This window comes from Numenius arquata, chromosome 6, assembly GCF_964106895.1.
Source record: "Numenius arquata chromosome 6, bNumArq3.hap1.1, whole genome shotgun sequence".
NCBI classification, from domain to species: domain Eukaryota; kingdom Metazoa; phylum Chordata; class Aves; order Charadriiformes; family Scolopacidae; genus Numenius; species Numenius arquata.
Window position 1 is genome coordinate 14891690 of NC_133581.1, and position 19921 is coordinate 14911610.

The 19921-nt window shown below is 38.5% G+C and overlaps 1 protein-coding gene across 5 annotated transcripts in view; it reads left to right on the top strand.

Annotated features, from left to right (window-relative positions):
* AP2A2 (adaptor related protein complex 2 subunit alpha 2) overlaps positions 1-19921 on the top strand; it is a 48124-nt gene that overhangs the window by 10113 nt on the left and 18090 nt on the right. For all 5 annotated transcript variants that reach the window (XM_074148491.1, XM_074148489.1, XM_074148492.1 and 2 more), the window contains exons 2-7: positions 5568-5636; positions 14623-14765; positions 15408-15601; positions 17259-17388; positions 18333-18434; positions 19634-19742. In XM_074148491.1, the coding sequence (XP_074004592.1) occupies positions 5568-5636; positions 14623-14765; positions 15408-15601; positions 17259-17388; positions 18333-18434; positions 19634-19742 (747 nt within the window). The remainder of the gene's footprint in view (positions 1-5567; positions 5637-14622; positions 14766-15407; positions 15602-17258; positions 17389-18332; positions 18435-19633; positions 19743-19921) is intronic.

A 19921-nucleotide genomic window follows, 5' to 3' on the forward strand; every position in this document is an offset into this window, starting at 1 on the left:
AAACTCCAAACTGAGATATGGAGGTGGTGATCCTGCAGTACTGAAGCTCTGACTGTAGCCTGGATTACTAGATTGAAGAATAGTAATTGGCTCTCTGAAGAGCTGGATGACTTTTGGTGTTCACTAGCCTGTCTTTAATTGCCATCTTGTTTAACAAAGATAGCAGTGCACTGCAGACTAAATTTACCTTGCCTAATGAAGGCAGTAGGAAGCACAGCGGAGTGTGAAACCAATTACAAATTTGGTTTGTACAAATTGCCAAATATGACGTAATTGCTTGTAAGTCCCTCAGAGGATGTTGTGACTGGGCATCTGTTTGCTCAGGTGGCCTGAACTGATGTGGAATGTAGTCTTTGAGCTCTGGCTTAAATACTGTCCTACCCATCAGTTTCTATACATGACATGACGTTTATTAACCCTCTCCAAGTTGAATAGCTTGGATACAGCATGGTTTGTTGGAATACACCTCTGATAATTTCTTGAAACTAGGAGCTGTGTAACAGCTTGGAAGTGAGGCAGTGTATTTGCCTTTGCAAGCTTTGAAATGCAAGCCTCTAGTTCTGCAGCACAGCACTCCTTCAGCTGTCATCAGTAGTGGTCTTACCTGCCTTTTTAACCATCCTTAAGGTTACTTATGTGTTTCTAGTGATGGTAAAACTCCCATACGCTTGTAGAAATTCATCAGTGAGTGTTACCATGGCCAAGTAATGTGATGAAAACTGCTCAGTTAATCAAACGCATTTTAACAGCCGCTGCTGCTCCCCCCCACTCCACCCCCTGCCTAGTGGGACAGAAGATCTAGTTAAAAAATGGCCCTTATTTTTTTTTGATACTTTTATTTTCTTTTTTACCCTGTACATGGAACAAACTGAAGCTACCTGCCACTGAGAGTTTTTGCTTTGTTTACATTAGAGGATGACAAAGCAAATTAAGTTTGAATAAGGTTACTATGCAATATAACTGCTGGAGTTCAGGAAATTTTGGTTTTGGATACTTCAGCTTGGTTTTAACTCATGAGTTATCCTAAGCATTGTTATGTGACTATCCTCAGTGATTTTTAACACCCAATGTGCTAGTGCTGCTCTCTAAAATTGCTATTTTGGGCATGTGTAGACTGTAATAGGTAATAAGGAGACAACTTAATCATTCAACTTAATTTCCAATGTATGGAGTTAAACTTCCGTCACCAGCTAGTTGCTATGCTATTTGTGTTTGGTCAAGGTCTAGATGAAATTGTATACTGCATTCAAAATAGAATAGCCTGAAAGAATTATTCAAAACAAGCTTTTGTTCATATGCTATGCAAGTTTTTAACTTTGAGAGAATAAACTTTCAAATGTGAATTTGCTGTTTAATATGACAGTTCCTGACAACTCACTGCTACAGCTGTGTGCACGGAGGATGGGATTTTGATTTTTGCGTTGCTGAGGTTGCAGTCCATTTCTACCAAAGGTGCTGACTTCACAAATTCCTGAAGTATTTTAGTCAGACTTCCCTTAATGCTCTGTTGCTTGCTTAGGACACAAAGAACCCGGTTTCTGCCAGGAACTGATAATCTGTGAGCATAATGCATAGATAATGCTGCTTGGAGGGTTTGCCTACGGGTTTTGGTGATTTATTTTTTTTTTTTTTAAATAAAATTACAGCCTTGATTTCATCTTGAGCTAAGGAAAACTGGCTGAGATATACTTATTCCTGTTCCCCATTTCTCCCCCATTTATAACATCCGTGATTATTGCCAGGCTTGTTGAGGTTAGAGGAAACAATTGCTAATTATGCAAAGTAAATATTGCAATGTACTTTCCTTACAAACAGAACCTGAAGATATAGAGCAAGGACCTAGCTTTCAAACTTAGGTAACTAAATATCCTGTTCAGGTTAGCAGCCTCCCAGACTGAGGTCAATGTTCTCTGCCCCAGTAATTTAAATGAAGTACAAAATATCCAGACTCAGTGGTAATATTTTAATGAGATGTACTCTTCACTTGGTAAAGGCAAAAGAAATTAATAGTTTTAGAAATTAACATTTTCATCTGGAGCCACCGAATTGCTGAAAATAAGGGAAGTGTTTTCAAGTACTAACACTAAGCTAAGCAAAATTGGAGTGTTTATTTAAATAAAAACTTGTACCCTCCTGGGATATGTTACTCTGGCCCTCGGTTCATAGAGTATGGGCCCAGGAGCAAAAGACTTGCTTCAGTCTAGTAGTGAATTCCTAATGCTGGCAGGTATCTTAGACATGAACACTTGAGTATCTCTGCCATGTGTGCAGGACAAATAATCTAATCCAATTAAGACAAAACTAAAGTCTGTAGAAGATGATAATGCATACCTGAGCAGCCTGCTCTAGGTGAACCTGCTTTGGCAGGGAGTGGACTAGATAATCTCTGAAGATCCCTTCCAACTTCTGCAATTCTGTGATTCTACAGTGAATAGTGTAAATGCTTTAAAACCAGCTTACTTTAGGTTGGCAAGTTAAATTGGAAGAAAACCCATGTGTTGCATGAAATCCACAGGCAGTGGAAGCAGGGACAGGTATCCTGGGAGGAGTATTGGGACGCTGCCCGGTTGTGTAGGGATGGGGTCAGGAAGGCCAGGTCACAGCTGGAGCTGAACTTGGCAAGGGATGCAAAGAAGAATAATAAGGGCTTCTACAGCCCAGGGCTTCTACAAGTATGTCAGCCAGAAAAGGATGGTCAAAGAAAGCATTAACCCCCCTGATGAGCAAGACTGGTAACCTGGTAACAACAGATGAGGAGAAAGCTGAGGTACTCAAAAAACTTTTTTGCCTCAGTCTTCACTTGCAACCTCTCTTCCCACACCTCTTGAGTGGATGGACCTCAAGGCAGGGACTGGGGAAGAAGAGTCCCTCCCACTGTAAGAGAAGATCAGGTTTGAGACCACCTGAGGAATCTGTTTATGGGACCCAATGATATGCATCCCAGAGTCCTGAGGGAACAGGCTGATGTAGTTGCCAAGCCCCTCTCCATGATCTTTGAAAAGTCATGGCAGTCAGGTGAAGTCCCTGGTGTTCCTGGAAAAGGGAAATGTTGCACCCGTTTTTGAAGAGGATGGAAAGGAGGACCCTGGGAACTACTGACCGGCAAGCCTCACCTCTGGTCCTGGGAAGATCACGGGACAGAACTTCCTAGAAGCTGTGTTAAGGCACATGGGGGACAGGGAGGTGATTTGAGACAGCCGGCATGGCTTCACCAAGGACAAGTCCTGCCTGACCAACCCTATGGCCTTCTGTGATGGAGTAACTACATGAGTGGACAAGGGAAGAGCTATGGATGTCATCTCTCTGAATTTCTGCGAGACCTTTGACAGTCTCCTTCAACATCCTTCTCCTCAAATTGGAGAGGGATGGATTTGATGGGTGGACTGTTTGGTGAATGAGGAATTGGTTGGATGGTTGCACCCAGAGGGTAGCGGTCAACAGCTCAATGTCCAGATGGAGGTCAGTGACTACTGACTACTGAGGGAAGTATACTGTGATTTCTAGCCTTGCCGTTCTAAAGTTAATTGATGGACACTGGAGTTTCTAGGTCACATGAAAACCGTGGACATCTCTCCTGCTTTTTCTGCAAACCAAGATGCATACACATAGCAGCCCGTTTCAGAACAGGTTCTGTGAATTCTTGAGCTCTGAAAATGTCTATCTTAAAAGCAGTAAGTAGACAAGTAGGTACAAGTAGTTTTTCAGGGTTGGGTATGGGGGAAGTTGGGGTTTTTTTTCCATGCAGCATGCCTGCCAAGGCACCCTGCATTTCAGTATTCTGAGCAGTGCCCCTTTTTAAAACAGTGTTGTAGAATGGAAAATTTCCATTTTAAGCAAATCTGTAGCTATTTTGTTAAAATGACAAGGCAAACTGAAGTAATTGCTTCTATTTTGGGCCTAACTTGTTTCCATTTGTACACTCTGCTAGTCTTTCTATGTCTGTATTTTTGTGGCCATTATTATAGGAATATTAATATAAGCCAGTTCTCTGCATCTTATCCAAGAGTTGGTTTTGGAAGTGCGTAACTTCAGCTTCTGTCCGAGTCTAAATCAAGAAATGACAATCTGAATTAATTTGTATTTAGCATGGGATATACTTCTACTTTAAATACTTTGCTATTAACCTATCCTAAGGCACTTTTTTTTTTTTGAGCTACTTAATCACCTTTCATCTGGTCTGCTGTCAGATCATCTTTGGAATGGTAAAGGGATGATTAACAGTCATTGTATGACAGAGGAGGTTTGGACATGCAGATGTAGTAGTATGTTTAAATGCTGCATTTCTTATGTGGAAGAAAAAGGTGAGATTGGAGTTGCTTTGGCATGCTGGTCCTGATCTTCTCTTCAAGCCTTGCCCTGCATTGGCCGTAATCAGAGTGGTGTGAAAGCAGGGCATCTGATCCCAAACTACTCATAAGGTTGGAACATTTTCAAACAGGGCCAGGGAACTTCTATTCATAATACTGTGGCCAGATATATGTGATGAAGAGTAAATGAACCTGTCTTTTTTTGCTGCTAGTTAATGTTTTGGAAACTGCTTGAAAGTTTGAGTAGGTACAGGTCGGAATGTCCAGCACAACTAGATAACCAGTTATACGTTGCTGAAGTGGACTTTGCTTCCCTTGGACTTCAAGCAGCTGAGTTGGATATTTTACCCTACCATACTCACCTAAGTAGGAGATAATGGACCCAGATCTCTATAGAATCCCAGTCACCAAAAACTAAAACGCTAAAGAGCAATAAGCTGCTTTAGTTTGGACAATGCAAGTATTACTTGAATAAGCTTACATTACCAGAAATTAAACTGCACCTTATTTCTACAATAATACCTAACTTGAATTGGCACTGGATATCCTAATACCTATTCTTGGAATCAAAAGTTGATATGAAATATAAACTGTGCTGAGAGACCTAAAGTGGTAAAGTCACCTAATAATAATGTCAATTTTAAACGCTTCTGTTTTTTTTCAAGTGACTTTCATGGGGCATATTGAAAGTCTAAACTTATGCATGTATCCTGTCTGTCTGAGGTCTTTGGGCTACTCATAAGTTTACTGCTTTTCCTTTTCGGTGTTGGTTAAGAATGTTTTTAAAGCTGTTGAACTGAATGACCATTCAATAGAGAAACAGTAAATTGGCTTGCCCTTAAGATGGGGAAGATTGTGCTTAGGAGACTGTTTCCTTCAGAGCACTGTTAACCTTGTAATCAAATTGGAAGTAAAATTCATTTTTTTTCTCTTGCCAGTTTAAGGAATAAAAAAACTGAAGCATTTGTGAAAGTCATTAATAAAGTCATCTTAGAGTAAGTGAATGTGACTGATACTGTCTGAAGTCTGCAAAGCTTCTTGAAACAGGGAGGTCCTTTTAGCTTCTCAAATTCCCCTATAAAGCAATGGTTAAGTTACTTCTGTGATGTTTGCCTTCGTTTGGTCCTACTACTGGAAAGGGAGAATAATAACTCCATGCTGTGTGAACATACAAACATCAGAAGGTTTGTGGAAACCAGCTTAGGGTGTCAGAGGGCTGTCGGAAGCACCGTATCCTGATGTCTGTTCTTTTGATTTCAGGCAAAAGTAAAGAAGCGGAGATAAAAAGGATAAATAAAGAACTAGCAAACATTCGATCAAAATTTAAAGGTAAGTAACTTGATCATATTAAACTATACATGTTTCTTCATATGAAATTCTTCTATGGATTTTTGTTTTGTTTTTGCATGTTTAGACATTTTTATCAACTGCTGATGGAAGCAAGATGCTAGAGCAGGCTGTTAGAATATCTGTTGAAAATGTTCTCTTAACTAAAGAACTTCTTGAGAGTCCTATGACTCTTGGCCATAACAGAGGAAAATTCCCTGCTATATCAAAGAATTGTGCTACTGTTAACAAGCTTTTTTAATGCTTTGCCTCCTAACCATGTGACTGCTCAACCTGTTTTCTTCCAGAAGGCCATGAACTAGTGTGAAGAAACATGTATGTATATTACATTATATATATTACATTACAAATAATTACATACTGTAATTATTTCCTGCATACTGTAGTTATTTCCAGTAAAACAGAATCTGTTTAAACTTCTCCTTCCCCACCTGTGCACCTCCCCTCCCCCCACGACCCCTTTAGGGAAGTAATGGGTTAGGCTGTCTTCTAGTAGAATTAAGATCAAAATGTGTAGTTGGTGAAGCCATGTATCTTGACCACTCCCATAAGCAATGGCAATGCAACTTATTCATATGAAACAAAGGATATGCAATGACTAATACCATCCTTGTGAGTTTCAAGAGGCAGCAATTCACTTTAAACAACACATTTTAAAACTCATGCTGTAACTGTATTCAAGTTGTGTGTGTGGCTTCAAATTTTAAAGGTTCTGAGAGGTAGTTGCGATGCTTTTGAATGGAGTTCTACCAGTCATGGCTGTGGTAAACATTGTGTGTAATTAGATACAAGGGCTGTGGTAAACATTGTGTGTAATTAGATACAAGGCTCTGTGTGTAGCTAGATAAGGTGTTGCAGTGTGGAGGTCATATATATGGCTTCAGAACTTGCTCTTTACCAGTTTGCCTTAATTATCTATCCTGACTTAAACCAGTGTATCTATTTGGAATATTCAATGGATTAGCAAAGCCTGAAATAACTTTCCTGAACTTCATAGTGATCTGTTGCTACTTTTCAAGTGGTATGTCTCTTGAAGGCATATGAAGACCTGCAAAAACTTGAGTGTCAACAACAGCTTGGAAGGAAAAGTTGACCACAGTGCATGACACTCAAGAAAAGAAACTCTTCTAAGAAAATAGAAGCCATCATGTGCTTCTGTGCTAGTGTTTTTCTCTTAGAAATTTCAGCATACTTTATCGAGTTTGGTAACTTCAGTTGTAGGGCAACGAAGGAAATCTTAATGGCTATTTTTTCTAGGGTAAATAGAAAAAGGAACTTTCATTTAGTCACCCCCCTATGATGTCACATTGTTTGTTTTTTTTTAATTCCTTTTCATTGCAGAGCTTCCATCTAAAGCTGATGTTAGTCTTTTTTTTTTTTTTTGCTATAAGTAGTAGGCTTTGCATAGTCTGTTCTACAGACAGTGCAAGGGGCTACTAGAAACCTGCAAACAAGAGTAACAGCCATTTTTCTTTAGTTCCAGCTGTATGATTAAAGCAAATCATCTTATTGTCTAGTAAACTTAAAGCATTAAATTGTAACTTTTAAATAAAGCAGTTTAATCTCCAAGCAAGATCAGTACTAGACACATTAAGTATATCTTTGAGGTAAAGAGACTGAGTTTAATCAAAAAGTGTTTAAGAAGTTTCTGCACACTGAAGAAGTTGAAGTTTCATGTTACTTTATCTTTCAACTAATTGTACTAAGTTCATTAACCTGGAAGATAACTGCCACAAAGACTGGTTGTTTTCTCTTGGTCTGCATTTATAAAACTACTTGCTGTCAGTTAGCAGCATTGTTGATTATCGGCTGTTGCTGAAATTCATTTCAGCACCTAAGTAAGTTCTTTACTTAACTGTTTAAACAGGACAGGTTGTTCTAGAAAGCCAGGTGTCACTTTCCCTGTATATATATTAAGTTACTCCACCTATGCCTTCTATCATCAAGAACGACTGGAGTTAACACCTAGCTGGAAACCTTGCTGCAGTCACCAACATGGAAATCTAGTTCTTCAGCAAATTAACTTCAGGCTGCACCACTAGTTAGTATCTCACTTGCTGCTTACTAGTCCAATTTCTTATGTTTGCACCTGACGTGAAAAATTTACAAACTGAAATGGGGAAGCTAGATTCAAACCTCTATTCCATATGAAAGCTAAGCATTCTAGAAAAAATGATGGCTTACATGTTTTGAGTAACACAAGTTATACTCCATTTGAGTCCATCTGCACCCGCTAAGCTGCATACTTCTGTAAACTTGTGAGTGTGGAAGAAGTCAATTGGAATTGTTTGGGTACCACAGCAATTAATGCAGCCTTTAAAATTAATGCTAGTAATAATTATGCCTTCTGAGTGCACTTACTGATAAAGTGCAGTTAATTCTATGTGAGGATCATGGAATGAACACTGACACACAGTTCAGTATTTTGTAAATGTCAGTCATCCTAAGTCTTGCCCTGTGAAGAGTCAAAGAAACATGTATTCAGAAGGTTGCTAATATCACCTCTGCTGAAAGGTTACCTAACGCAATAGAGCTAGTCTTCATGGTTCTTTTCTGTGAATGTCTTTATAAAAGCCACTGCATTTACTAACTATAATAAAAATTCGCAATAATGAAACTTCAAGTGAATTGAATTCTGTCAGAATAGCATTCACTGGTTAACATAGGGAGTTTGGTAGCTGTGTTGTATCTCTGAGTAATCGTAGGTTAAAGAGCTGCTGATCGCACAGTTCATAACAAATCTGTTCCGTCTGTTCCTTGGTTTTGCGAGGTATTTTGTGGCTTAAGTACAAAAATAGTTAAAAGTACATGCACAGTAAATTCTTCTCTGGTTAATTGTGATACATGGGAGAAATGATGATAGGAACCTTTGTCTGTGTAGAACGATGGATCAGGCAATGATCAGACAGTAGAGGTGCTTTCAGCAAAGTGGTGCAATAACTTTAGCCTGCATGCCTTGTGTGGCATCCTTTAAGCACAGTTGAAATAGTTTTGAATAAATATCAGTGTATGCTTATTCAGAAGCTTGAGTGACAGATGACTAAACCTTCCTATAACCTTCGTTATGGCTACTTTATTACCAAATTTGTATAGATTTCAAGTGAAAAATCTTACTGAACTGAAGATAACTTGATATAGCCTGAATGGAAGCTAGACATAAATGTCACAATTTGAAAGAAGCTGAGTTTGGACAACTTGTTGTGTAACTGCTTAAGGTCTTGAGAGTGTGAGGAGGTGATAGCTCTATCTTTCTGCTGCAGAAGTTCTACATGGCCTTTGTGCTGCCTGGTTCTTCCTTGCAGAAGGGCAGTATAAAAGCAAACAGACCTCCATAATGCATTTTCTTCTTGGTTTAAGGGGAGATCATTCAGTTTAACCCAGTTTCTTTGTATGTAGCTCTGACTTTTGTCTTGGTCCAAACTATTTAAAAACATTTTAAAATGTGTGACTCAAGATGGAGTCCCTTGTTAAATAACTATGGGGAATACTGGGGCCTTGGGTTAATTACCTGTCTGAAGATGCAGCTGTTGGACTGGCTGCATTGCTATAACCAGGGAAAGGTCTGACTGTAAGAAGCAAGGCTGACGGTAATGCCTGTTGATAAAGATACGGTCTTGCTTGAGACTAGCATAAGAGATTGGAATATCGCAAGTATCCTTTCCTTCCTCCGGACCTTTATACTCTTTGGCATACTCTGTTGCAGTATACAGACACCCACCCCATGTAACTTGGAAGATAAATTCTTAAACTGTTGCAGAGGCTAAGTATTCCTGCTTTTTTGTTCTATTCATCAAGTAGCTGGCAAGCCTGTTACCCACCTTATGTTGGGCAACCTGCTATTTGAAATACCCTTGTACTTAACAGACTGGGATGAGGCTGCACATCTCTGGAAAAAGCCGTGTTTTTCTTGAACTGATGGAATGTATGCCATTGGGACTGAGTTCTGGTCCAGCTTCTGCGCCCTAAGCTCAGAAGGAACATAGTGTCTCTGTACTTAAGGTGACTTTGTCTCTTGTTTCAGCATGAGGAAGCTCCATAGCTAAGGTCAGTGTGCCCTTGATGGTTGCTTTAAATGCTTCTGCATTAACTGAGATAAGATGCATGTAATAGGGAGAAACTACACTAGTGTAATAAAGCAGAAGTTGTAGGAGTTAAGTATGAAGTAGACAAATACTATTCTTTGTTTTACATGTTCAGACTATAACTGATTTTGCTCTCGCTTGAGCTAAACTAGAAGTCTGGCTGTCAGAGTAGTAACTGCTTTGTAAATGAGTGAAAAAATACTTGGTTTATTAATTTGTTGTATCATTTTGATCTCTGAGTAGAATCTGTGTACTGATGTAACTAAGCTGTTTCTGCAGTCAAAGGAACTTCCTCTGCTTGATTCAGGCATGTTCTTTTCTCCAGATCTGGCAGTAGCTCCTATTTTAGTTTCGTTCTGACTGCTTAATAGGGTTTGTGTTAAAAGAGTAGCTGCTGGATTTCAGACGTACTAGTGTATTTTAATTTTGTCTTGTGCAGAAGTGCCCCAATGTCAGTTGATAATCTGCCTTTTTTTTTTTTTTTGCTTCAGCTCACTTGTTTTCACAAATTCAAGCAAGTCTTCTCTATTGTCCCAACCTACACAGTAACCCTTTGTGGGAAGTTCAAGATAAGCCTCTAAATACCTGTTTTAAGCAGAAGCTGCACAACAGTAAATTGTTTTCCTGGCAGGCTGTGAAAGTGTAGTCTTCATATTTAAGATGGGTGTGGTTAAAAAGGTCTCACTGTCCAAGTCCAGCTGTCTTCTGATCATCTAAGAGATGTATGAATGCAATCACGCAGAAAAATAATAAAGTGTCTTCACTGACAAAGTAAATTGTTGGAAGTAAAACCGTGCTTCAAATATCACCCGAGTTGTAGGGTTGCTCTAGTAATATTCTATTGTGGTGGTAGTAGTATGGCAACTAAATACCATCTTATGGATATGTACGGGTTGTCTGCTGCAAATACTCATCCTTTCACTTAGAGGGTTTGGACTGTCACTCTTATGGAAAGACAAATCTTGTCTCAAATTGTAGATACTTTCATAAAAACCAACTTCATTTTTCTTAGCCTCTAAGCCAGTAGTAGGCTTTCTGATACAGTATAGCGTTGGATTGCTGTTGACTGCATGAACATAGGTCAGCGTCAACCTAGGAAGGAAGCACACTGAATGCACAAAAAACTCTCAAGGGTGCTGTCCATTCTGTTTTGCGTAAGCCATTACTGCAGTTTTAAAAGCTCAGACTGTCTTGTCTTTGAGATAGCAATCAACTATCTGGATGCTGGTGAGACTAGACTTGTCAGGCTTCCTTATGCTCTACCCCCCCAGCAAACAACCCATACTTGCAAACAACTGCATTCTTGCCTTCTCTGGCTGGTAGCAAGCTCTGTAACAGTGCAGCAGGCTGGTTTTTAAGTACACTGAATTTGAATCAAAAGCAGGTGCTGTGTTTTTAACTCATGGTCCAAATTAGAGATAGAAGGTGCTATCTGGAAACCAAAGGGTTGCATAATGCATTTGTGCCTTACTTCTTCCTCTTTGGAAGTCTGTGTGAAAGAGATCTATGAGCAATGAAAACCAGAACTTCCCTGTTGCAGTGGTAGAGAGGTGATGCACAGAAATATGAAAGTAGTAATTATTTCTTAATAGTAGTACTATTTGCTGATCAGCTATGAATAGCTTCTTTCTTAGAAAAATGACTAATAAACTTCCCAGGGAAAGCAAGTAGCCCTTGAAATGCCCACTGTGCTCAAAACCTGCTGACGTGTGTTCTGAATCCTTCCTGTTTCTGCTGACTTGATTTGCAGTACTTGCAAATATTCCTGAAAGCATTTAAAAATGAGCTGAGTTAAAAGAAATGATTGTATATTGCAATAAAGATAACAACTTGTGAGATTTCCTTCTGTTCTTGTTTGGATGTTTGCTTGAGGCTAAGGGAAGCTGTGCATCTTAGCACATACTTAAGCAATGAGACTTGTTAGTAATGTTTAAAATAGAACCTTTTTAACTCTTTGTAAATGCTACCTGGGAAGGAGAGGAATTGAAGAGAAGCTTTTGAAAGCAAGTCCGTGAACTTTTTTCTGTCTTAAGAAAAAGCGATTCAGTTATTGATTTTTACAGTACTGTTCTTTGATAGCATGTATGGAGAAGGAAGCTGCTTTTTCTTTGTTGGTAGTATGGTGATATGTTTTGAGCTTGATTGCATGGCATAGTTTCCATCAGAAGTGCTTCAAATACCCCAAGATCCTATGGCACCTTGCCAATCTGAGCTCTTAAAATACTGGTTTCTTGGAAGGATGTAAGCTTTAAATAGCTCGGTCCTAAACTTGAAAAAAGGAATTGCCAAACCATGACAAAAACTTTGTTGTGAAAATTGATGTGATTCAGAGTATACATACTTTTATCTGCTTGTATTCTTCATTAAGCAATTGTGCTGCAGTATTCTATACTCCCTCTTTTGATCTCACAAAGTCAATGCCAGTGTCATTTGAGAAGATGGGGTTTATACTTTTGTGTGGTGCTGATGGATTGCATGCTAACAAGCAGCTGCAGTTCAATTTCCTGGACTCCTTGGACCTCCAAACCACCTTCTGTGCCCAACTCCCCATCCTTCCTCACCTTCAGTCTGGATGTTTTGCTCCGGTTTTTCTAATATTAGTTCAGATGTCTAATAAAGCAAACTGCCCTGGATTCACTTGCTGACTCAGCAGGAAAATAGCCTTATGGCAGCAAACTGTAAATGTGACTTGAAGAAAACATGTCTTTGGGCAGCTTTCTGCTGTGTTGGATGTTGCCAGAGAATCTTGACAGGATCCAATATAGCAGGATTTCACTGTCTTGAGTATATTCAGTAACACTACCTCATGTATCTAAGTGAAATGTGACATGTATTGGCATCTGTAGTACAGACCTGAAGGCAACTTTTCTTTGTGCAGCATAAAAATAGCCTCAAGGTAAAGCTTTTTCCTAGCAACTGATATGCTGTGCCAGTTTAAAAATAAAATAAAATTTAAAAATATCAATGGATGTCTAAAGACTCAGAATTGAAGGGTATCACTGTATTAAAATGGCAGTTGTGTGCTTAAGTTTTTCTCAGTTGAAATAAAACAAAAAAAAAAAGTTTCTAGAGTAAAAATAGAAAGCAACCTCCAAAATTTATAGTTGCAGCCTCTAGAAATAACCTTATATCATTGTCTACTTCAGTGTGCCAGCATACTTTCTCTTGATTCACTAACATTACGTAGCTTCACACCTTGATTCACTCCTTCACAAACTATAAATTTAGTTTACAGTGGTAAGGTTTCTGTTGGTTTTATACAGTCAGTGGATTTAGTGTAAAATCTGAGAGCTGTAGATGCATGTGGCATGGGAAATCTAACCTGCTTCTGCATCAGTGGATGAGAAGGAAGGAGGAGAAACTTCTATACTATTAAGATTCTTTATTGTATGTTTAGCTGCCTGTTACACAAATCGGAAATTTAAAAAAAAAAATGCAACTTGGAGCTTTTTTTGGTAAGGGCAATGAGTTAGGAATATCTTATTTAAGCTTTACTTTATGTGGTGCTATTCCGGCTGAACTTGCCCATCACTAAGGAACACATACTGATCTGACGGACTTGTTATTCTGGGCCCAGAATGCAGAGGCTAAGGAGCTAATATAGCCTTCTAAGCAGCAGCATCTATCAAAATTTTGCTACTCTGACTGAACTTCTTGCTAGCATTTAGGCTTGCCTGATTTAGTGCATACTCCTTTATCTCCCGATTTGGGGTAGGGAGAAGAATGTTCTGCAAAAAGCGTATGTTCATATGTAGCCCTTTTCTTCAGGAAAGCAAGTGGTCTGCCTGATGAGCTATAAACTACTGTACTGTTCCGTGTAGCTTTTACAAGCTTCCAAAATACAGCAATACTGCAACATAAGGCCAAACCTATTTAGGATGCATTTTTCTTCTAAAATTGAAACACTTGTGAATGCTTTCATCTTACAAACCTTTAAAGCTCTCATGGTAATCTCATTTCATGTATTTCTTTTTCAAGGCTTTGGGATATACTTCTATCATTGTATCTTTCTAAAAAGACTGTTTTTATTTTGTTATGGAGTTCTTTACTGTGGTGTACTTCAGGAAGCGTGTGAAGATTTTTTTACAGTGATAAAGGTTTGATAATTGATTTAATGAAAGAACACATACAGAAGACATATAGCTGCTCTTAACAGAAACAGGAAAATAAAAATTGAATAGACACGTATATATTGCCTCTTAGCAAGAAAATACCTTAAGGACATAGCAGGATAATTTGGGGACTAGTGATAGCATTATCTCATGACTATCCTTCAGGATAGATAATGGTAAATGGAATTAAACTAAAATCTTCAGCTTTTGTGGTTTTTTTTTTTCCCTCAATGAATTTCAGATTTAGATAAATATTTAAAACTGGGATCATGTGAATGTCTTGTTGATTCAGTGACAGCTTCGCTTTTTTGGAGTTACACATCTTTCTGTCTCGGACCATTAGGAAGAGCTACAAGCCACCAGCTCTATGACTGGGAATATTTTTTTTAAAAACACACGAGTTGGTTGATTGTGTGACATCTGTTGATAATGGTTTATGATAACATTCATGTGTTTAACACAAAATGATGTAAATACTTGTAGTCCTTTAAGTCATATAAGTGGATATATTTAGCATTTTGCTCACTGTAGAGTGAATAAAAGCTGAAATAGTATGTTTAAAACTTGTGAAATCTAAGTACTGCAATAGCTGAACCCTAAGTTTCTCCCTCTTTTGTAGAGTGATACATAGTTAATCACATGTCAATCTTAATTGCTATGTACAACTCTAAGTCTTGTTACTGTAAGATATGATGAGGTACCTCAGTGCAACTGAGGAGGGGAGAACCAGATATAGGAACAACATAGGCTTAATTGCTGTTTCTTGCTTTCCAGGTGACAAGGCTCTGGATGGTTACAGTAAGAAAAAATATGTCTGCAAACTGCTTTTCATCTTTCTCTTGGGGCATGACATTGACTTTGGTCATATGGAGGCTGTGAACCTGCTCAGTTCCAATAGATATACAGAGAAACAGATCGTGAGTAACTGAGTTCTATAAAAGATACGCTGTTCTGTCTGATATCCTGCCTTAGCTGTATAGTCTGTAAAGGACTTTGCTTCATTCACACACCCACCCCCCCACCCAGTTTAAAGCCTGATTTTTGGATTTAGCAGTGATTCTGAGATTTAAACCTACCTTTGTGTACAGGGAATCTTGTACTAATTGTAACAGCTAGAATGTGTACTCTGTGTAAAATTATTAGTCTTGTTAAGAAACTGCCTTGAGTCTTGTGTAAAAAGGTAAGTAACCTTTAAATTTTCAGAGTATCTCTTTAAATCTTCCTAGGTAAGGTTGTGTATATCAGGTATATGTAACTTACTAGTGTCTGAATAACAAACCAAATTCTTGATTTGCTCCCATTCATCTAAAATGATCTTTTCACTATATGCTGAAATAGATTGGTGAAATACTTAATTATTGATTAGGCTAACACTAAGCTTATTCATTTGTTTACTTCACTTAATCTTTCTAGCTTCTACTATCTAAATATCTATTTCTGCCTAGATGTTTGGTATTGGAGGAGAACTGTATGTCTGAAGGAATTACTTGTGGCATTAACAGAAAAATAACTTTAAGTCAACTAAAATAAATTTTCATTTTCCTTTTTCTGACTCACAGGGATATCTCTTCATCTCCGTACTAGTGAACTCTAATAGTGAGCTGATTCGCTTAATAAACAATGCAATCAAGAATGACCTGGCCAGCCGCAATCCCACCTTCATGGGGCTTGCTCTGCATTGTATTGCTAATGTGGGTAGTCGGGAGATGGCAGAAGCATTTGCTGGAGAAATTCCAAAAATACTTGTAGCTGGGTAGGTATGACATGCCACCTTCAAATACACCACCAATAAACCTTTTCAGCAACTCAGTTCCATTGCAGCAGCTTAATCCATGCTTAGAGCTATACAGCCCTGGGCTTGCAGTACAAATAGTGGAAATTTCCAGTAACTCCGGATACAGAAGTAATACCATGCTCAGGTATATCAAAGTAAGTGTACAAATACAACATGGAAATTAACATTATGTCAATATCTTGAATAGGCTTTTACAGCTTTGTGTTGTGATCAAGTTTGTTCTGTATAAATGTGTGGCAGTGAACATCCCTGAAGTATATGTTTTACTTTTCCTTATCTCTCCTGATGAAAAGAAGAAACAAATGAACCTAAATAGATGTTTATACTACAAATTTTGTTATAAACTGAGGCTCTAACTTAAACAGTTCTGACTTCATAAGGAATGTGAGAATATTCTGTTGTGTGAGCTCTCTTGCTGCTTCTGCTAGCCATGTAAACAGCAACTCCTGTAAATGGCAAATAGTCACTGACAACTTTCTGACTTTCCCTTTGGAGTGCGAGAAGTCTCTAAATGGACCTGGCAAGTGTCTGGAACTGTAGTTAAGTAGATCTAAAATGAAACTTGAGATTGTAGGGCTAATTTATTTTGAAACTTACAATGTCCAAGTGCAAATAGTGCCTTCATACTCTTTTATGGATATGAAATGTTTTGGAATATGCACGGTTCTTTTTTTATAAAACACTGTCTTACATTAATATAACATGTTGTGTAAGAACTGTATTAATACTCTAAATGTCGAGCACTGGAGTTTGCAAATGTTGGAAATGTGCTTGCTTATGCAACACTAATTCTGACTCTGTCAATTATGTGTATTGTCTGAGCTGGTGACAAGAAGAAGGATATAATGTGTGATATCTAGTTGTGGCCAAAATCTTAGGAATACTTTTGAGGTCTTGAAATAGTGTCTGTAAAATGCCACACTTGAACACTATTTTGCAGAGCTGAAATGTAGTACATGCCAAAAAGAGAAGAATAAGCAGCTAGCACCTGATGCTCAGTATGGGTCTTGTCTAGTGGAGGAAATGGGGGAGAATCTATCCCGTAATTCCACCTTTCTCAGACATGGAATTCTCTGTGTAAGGGCTCATGTTTAGAGATGGCGCGTTCTGGGGCCCTGTCAGGCTTCTTGCTGTCCTGTCCTGTGCTGCCCTTGCCAGGTGCTATTCCCCATGTAGCATAGTGGAGACGATACTGCAATGATGAGTCATGGATTTTAATAAGATAACCTTAAATTCCAAAAACTTCACTTAGGGTGAAGTTCCATCACAGAGCACAGCATCTTCAGTTCAGACTTGTTTGAACTTTGAGCTGCATTTACGTTCTGAGATCAGTCTTCAGGGTTTCATTCCTCTAGTGTTCCAAGAGAATATATATAAAATGCATATGTGTCATATCTACATGATCTATGCAGAGTGAGCAGTCAGTTAGAAATGTAACTTCGTGTAGCTCCCTTGGCTTGAATATAAGTTGGAGGGAGGGAGTAACACAGGAAGAATTTAGTGAACTTCTGTTGACAGGATGCTACCTGGCTAGGCATGCTAAGTCAGTACAAAGACTAGCATAATGCTGGCCAGTAAGTGTTGCTGTGACTTAACCACTGTGTTTTAAATGCAGAGATACTATGGATAGTGTGAAGCAGAGCGCTGCCTTGTGCTTACTGCGTTTATATAGAACTTCTCCTGATCTTGTTCCCATGGGAGACTGGACGTCTAGAGTGGTGCATCTTCTCAATGACCAGCACTTGGTAAATCAGCTTCATTATGCTTCCTGGGCCTACTCTGTAGAGACAATGATGTCCCTTCTGCTGTTTAAATACACCATTAGTTTATTTCTTCTTGAGTCTTTCAAGCAAGTGGGTTGCTGTTCTCTTCAGACTTGGAAAGAAACAAGAGTTGTCCTCTTTTAGTTGCTATAAATTTTTAATAAAGCTTTGCTTACCATTTTCTTAGAGATATAAGAATGGTATGCACAAGTTTTTCTTTCCTCTGGCTGCAAATAAATTAATCTGGTGCCTTGTGATTCTAAGTCACGTTGCATAGGTGTAATACTAATTTTCCTAGGCCGTTTAGGATTAAACCTACACTAAAAATGCAAGGCCTGATTTGTCAGTCCTTGGACTTCCTTGTCCTGTGGTGTCCCTGTTGTTGTTATCTTGCTGGTTCAGAAAAACCTATTGTTCCAGATAAGAGACTCTATTTTTCCTTCAATCTAGTTACTTTGAAATTAAGGCTACTAAGACCTATGCTTCAGCAGTGTATATATAAAATGTGTTATACAAAGCTCTCTCTTCATATTGTGTTGCCAGAATTCTTTTCTGGGTGATCTGCTGCATCCTATTTCTTCTACTCATGCTTCTCTTGTGTAGGAAGACAATTTGCACCCAGACTTTATTTTAATACAGCTTGCTGTTATTTTAGATGTACTATCCAAACATGAGACAAAGCCAATACAAAAATAGCATGAAATGCTCTGCATGCATGGCAGTTATCAAGTTGTTGAAAATCATGTTGGATTTTGAAGATGTACAATTAGTCTAGCTGGTAGCTAAAGAAAGGGTTTCTTAATGTGGGACTTTGTCATGAGGGTAAACTTAAGTATTTTTTAATATACAACAAAATTAAGTGAAAGGTGTTAATGGGCAGCATCTTAAACTATTACAAAATTGAATGTATTTCTTTTTTTTTCTAGGGGGTGGTTACAGCAGCTACAAGTCTGATCACGACTTTGGCACAGAAGAACCCAGAAGAGTTTAAAACTTCAGTCTCCTTGGCAGTGTCAAGATTAAGCAGAGTGAGTCCAGTGATAACCCTGATAATACTTCACTGTTGCTTAATTTACTCGGCTTTCTAGGTCAGGTTAGCTTACTGTTGCTTATTTATTCAGCTTTCTAGGTCAGATTAGTTTAGTGTACCATTAAAAGCGAAGATGATTCGGTTTCACTTCATGTAGCTGGTTCAGCTAATCTCTTATAACACTTGTTGCTTATCAGGGCAGAAAACTGTTAGCTAACCCAAATTTTCTTGGTGCGATCCTTGCTATGCTCCAAGCCTATGTAGCAGAAAGGTCTCTTAGTTATGATATTCTGTAAATGGGTGTGGGGGGTTAAGCTGGTGCAGGGAGGAGTGGAAAGACACTTCTGTAAGTTAGCATCTTCATGCTGGAAAACTTTATTACTGATTTGTTTGACTTGCCTTTTGGAAAGTATACAAGACATGGGAGGATATTACTTGACAAATGTGTGTCAGACCCAGATTTATGTGGTGTTATATCCAAAATTACATGTAAAGAAACTTAATTTCTTTTCAAATATAAAGATTTTGTTTAATACTTAAAAAGCAAGGGAGTGCTGAGGGAAGTGCAAAGCTGTTCTGTAATGGAGCAGCAAGAATGAGATAGAATTTCTTTGAGCAAAGCCAGTGCCGAACTCATGCTTACCCTAGAATTAGAGGGGGAAAAGAAATACATGAATACTCTGAAACCTAATCTAATCCTTATCACATTTCACTGTGCATATAAATTTCTTTGAGAGCTATCTGTTCTTTGCTCTGGAGTATGAATACTACTGAAGGTGTTAGTTGGTCCTTCTGCTTTAGTTCAGTCTGTTACAGCATCTTGTACTTGAATTCCAAGTTCACCTATCAGCAATCAACTATAACACTATAGTTGGCTGAATCTATGAATTGCTGAACCAAAGAAAGTCAGTCTTCTAGTAAAATGTTTTGGCATTACAAGATGATCATCTTCATTCTTACGAAAAGCAAGAAAATACTTCCTGGACTACTGTATCTGTAAAACTGAATTTCTATTACTAGGGAGCCTGATGTCATAGTATGACAACTTGCACCTAACTAGTGTACTGAATTAAACATTGTTAGTGACATAGTTTTGTAAGCCTCTACCAAAAGTGATCCATGGTGTTCTTTGGGTCCTTCTCATGACTGTGCATCGCTTACATTTGGTAGCTGACATGCGGTCTGCTTACTTTACAGATTGTAACTTCTGCATCAACAGATCTTCAGGACTATACGTACTACTTTGTTCCTGCTCCTTGGTTATCTGTAAAACTTCTGAGGCTGTTACAATGCTATCCACCTCCAGGTAATGCACAAATCACAGCAGTGGTCATCTCTCTTATTCAGTACACTAGCTCCAAAGAGCTACTGTGCTGTAGTGTTACCACAAGTGTTGCAAGCTTGTTGTCTTAAGACAAGGACACTGAGTCTGAACTCTTAAGTGTTTCAGATTGCTCTAAGTAATAGGGCCTTTTGAATTACATC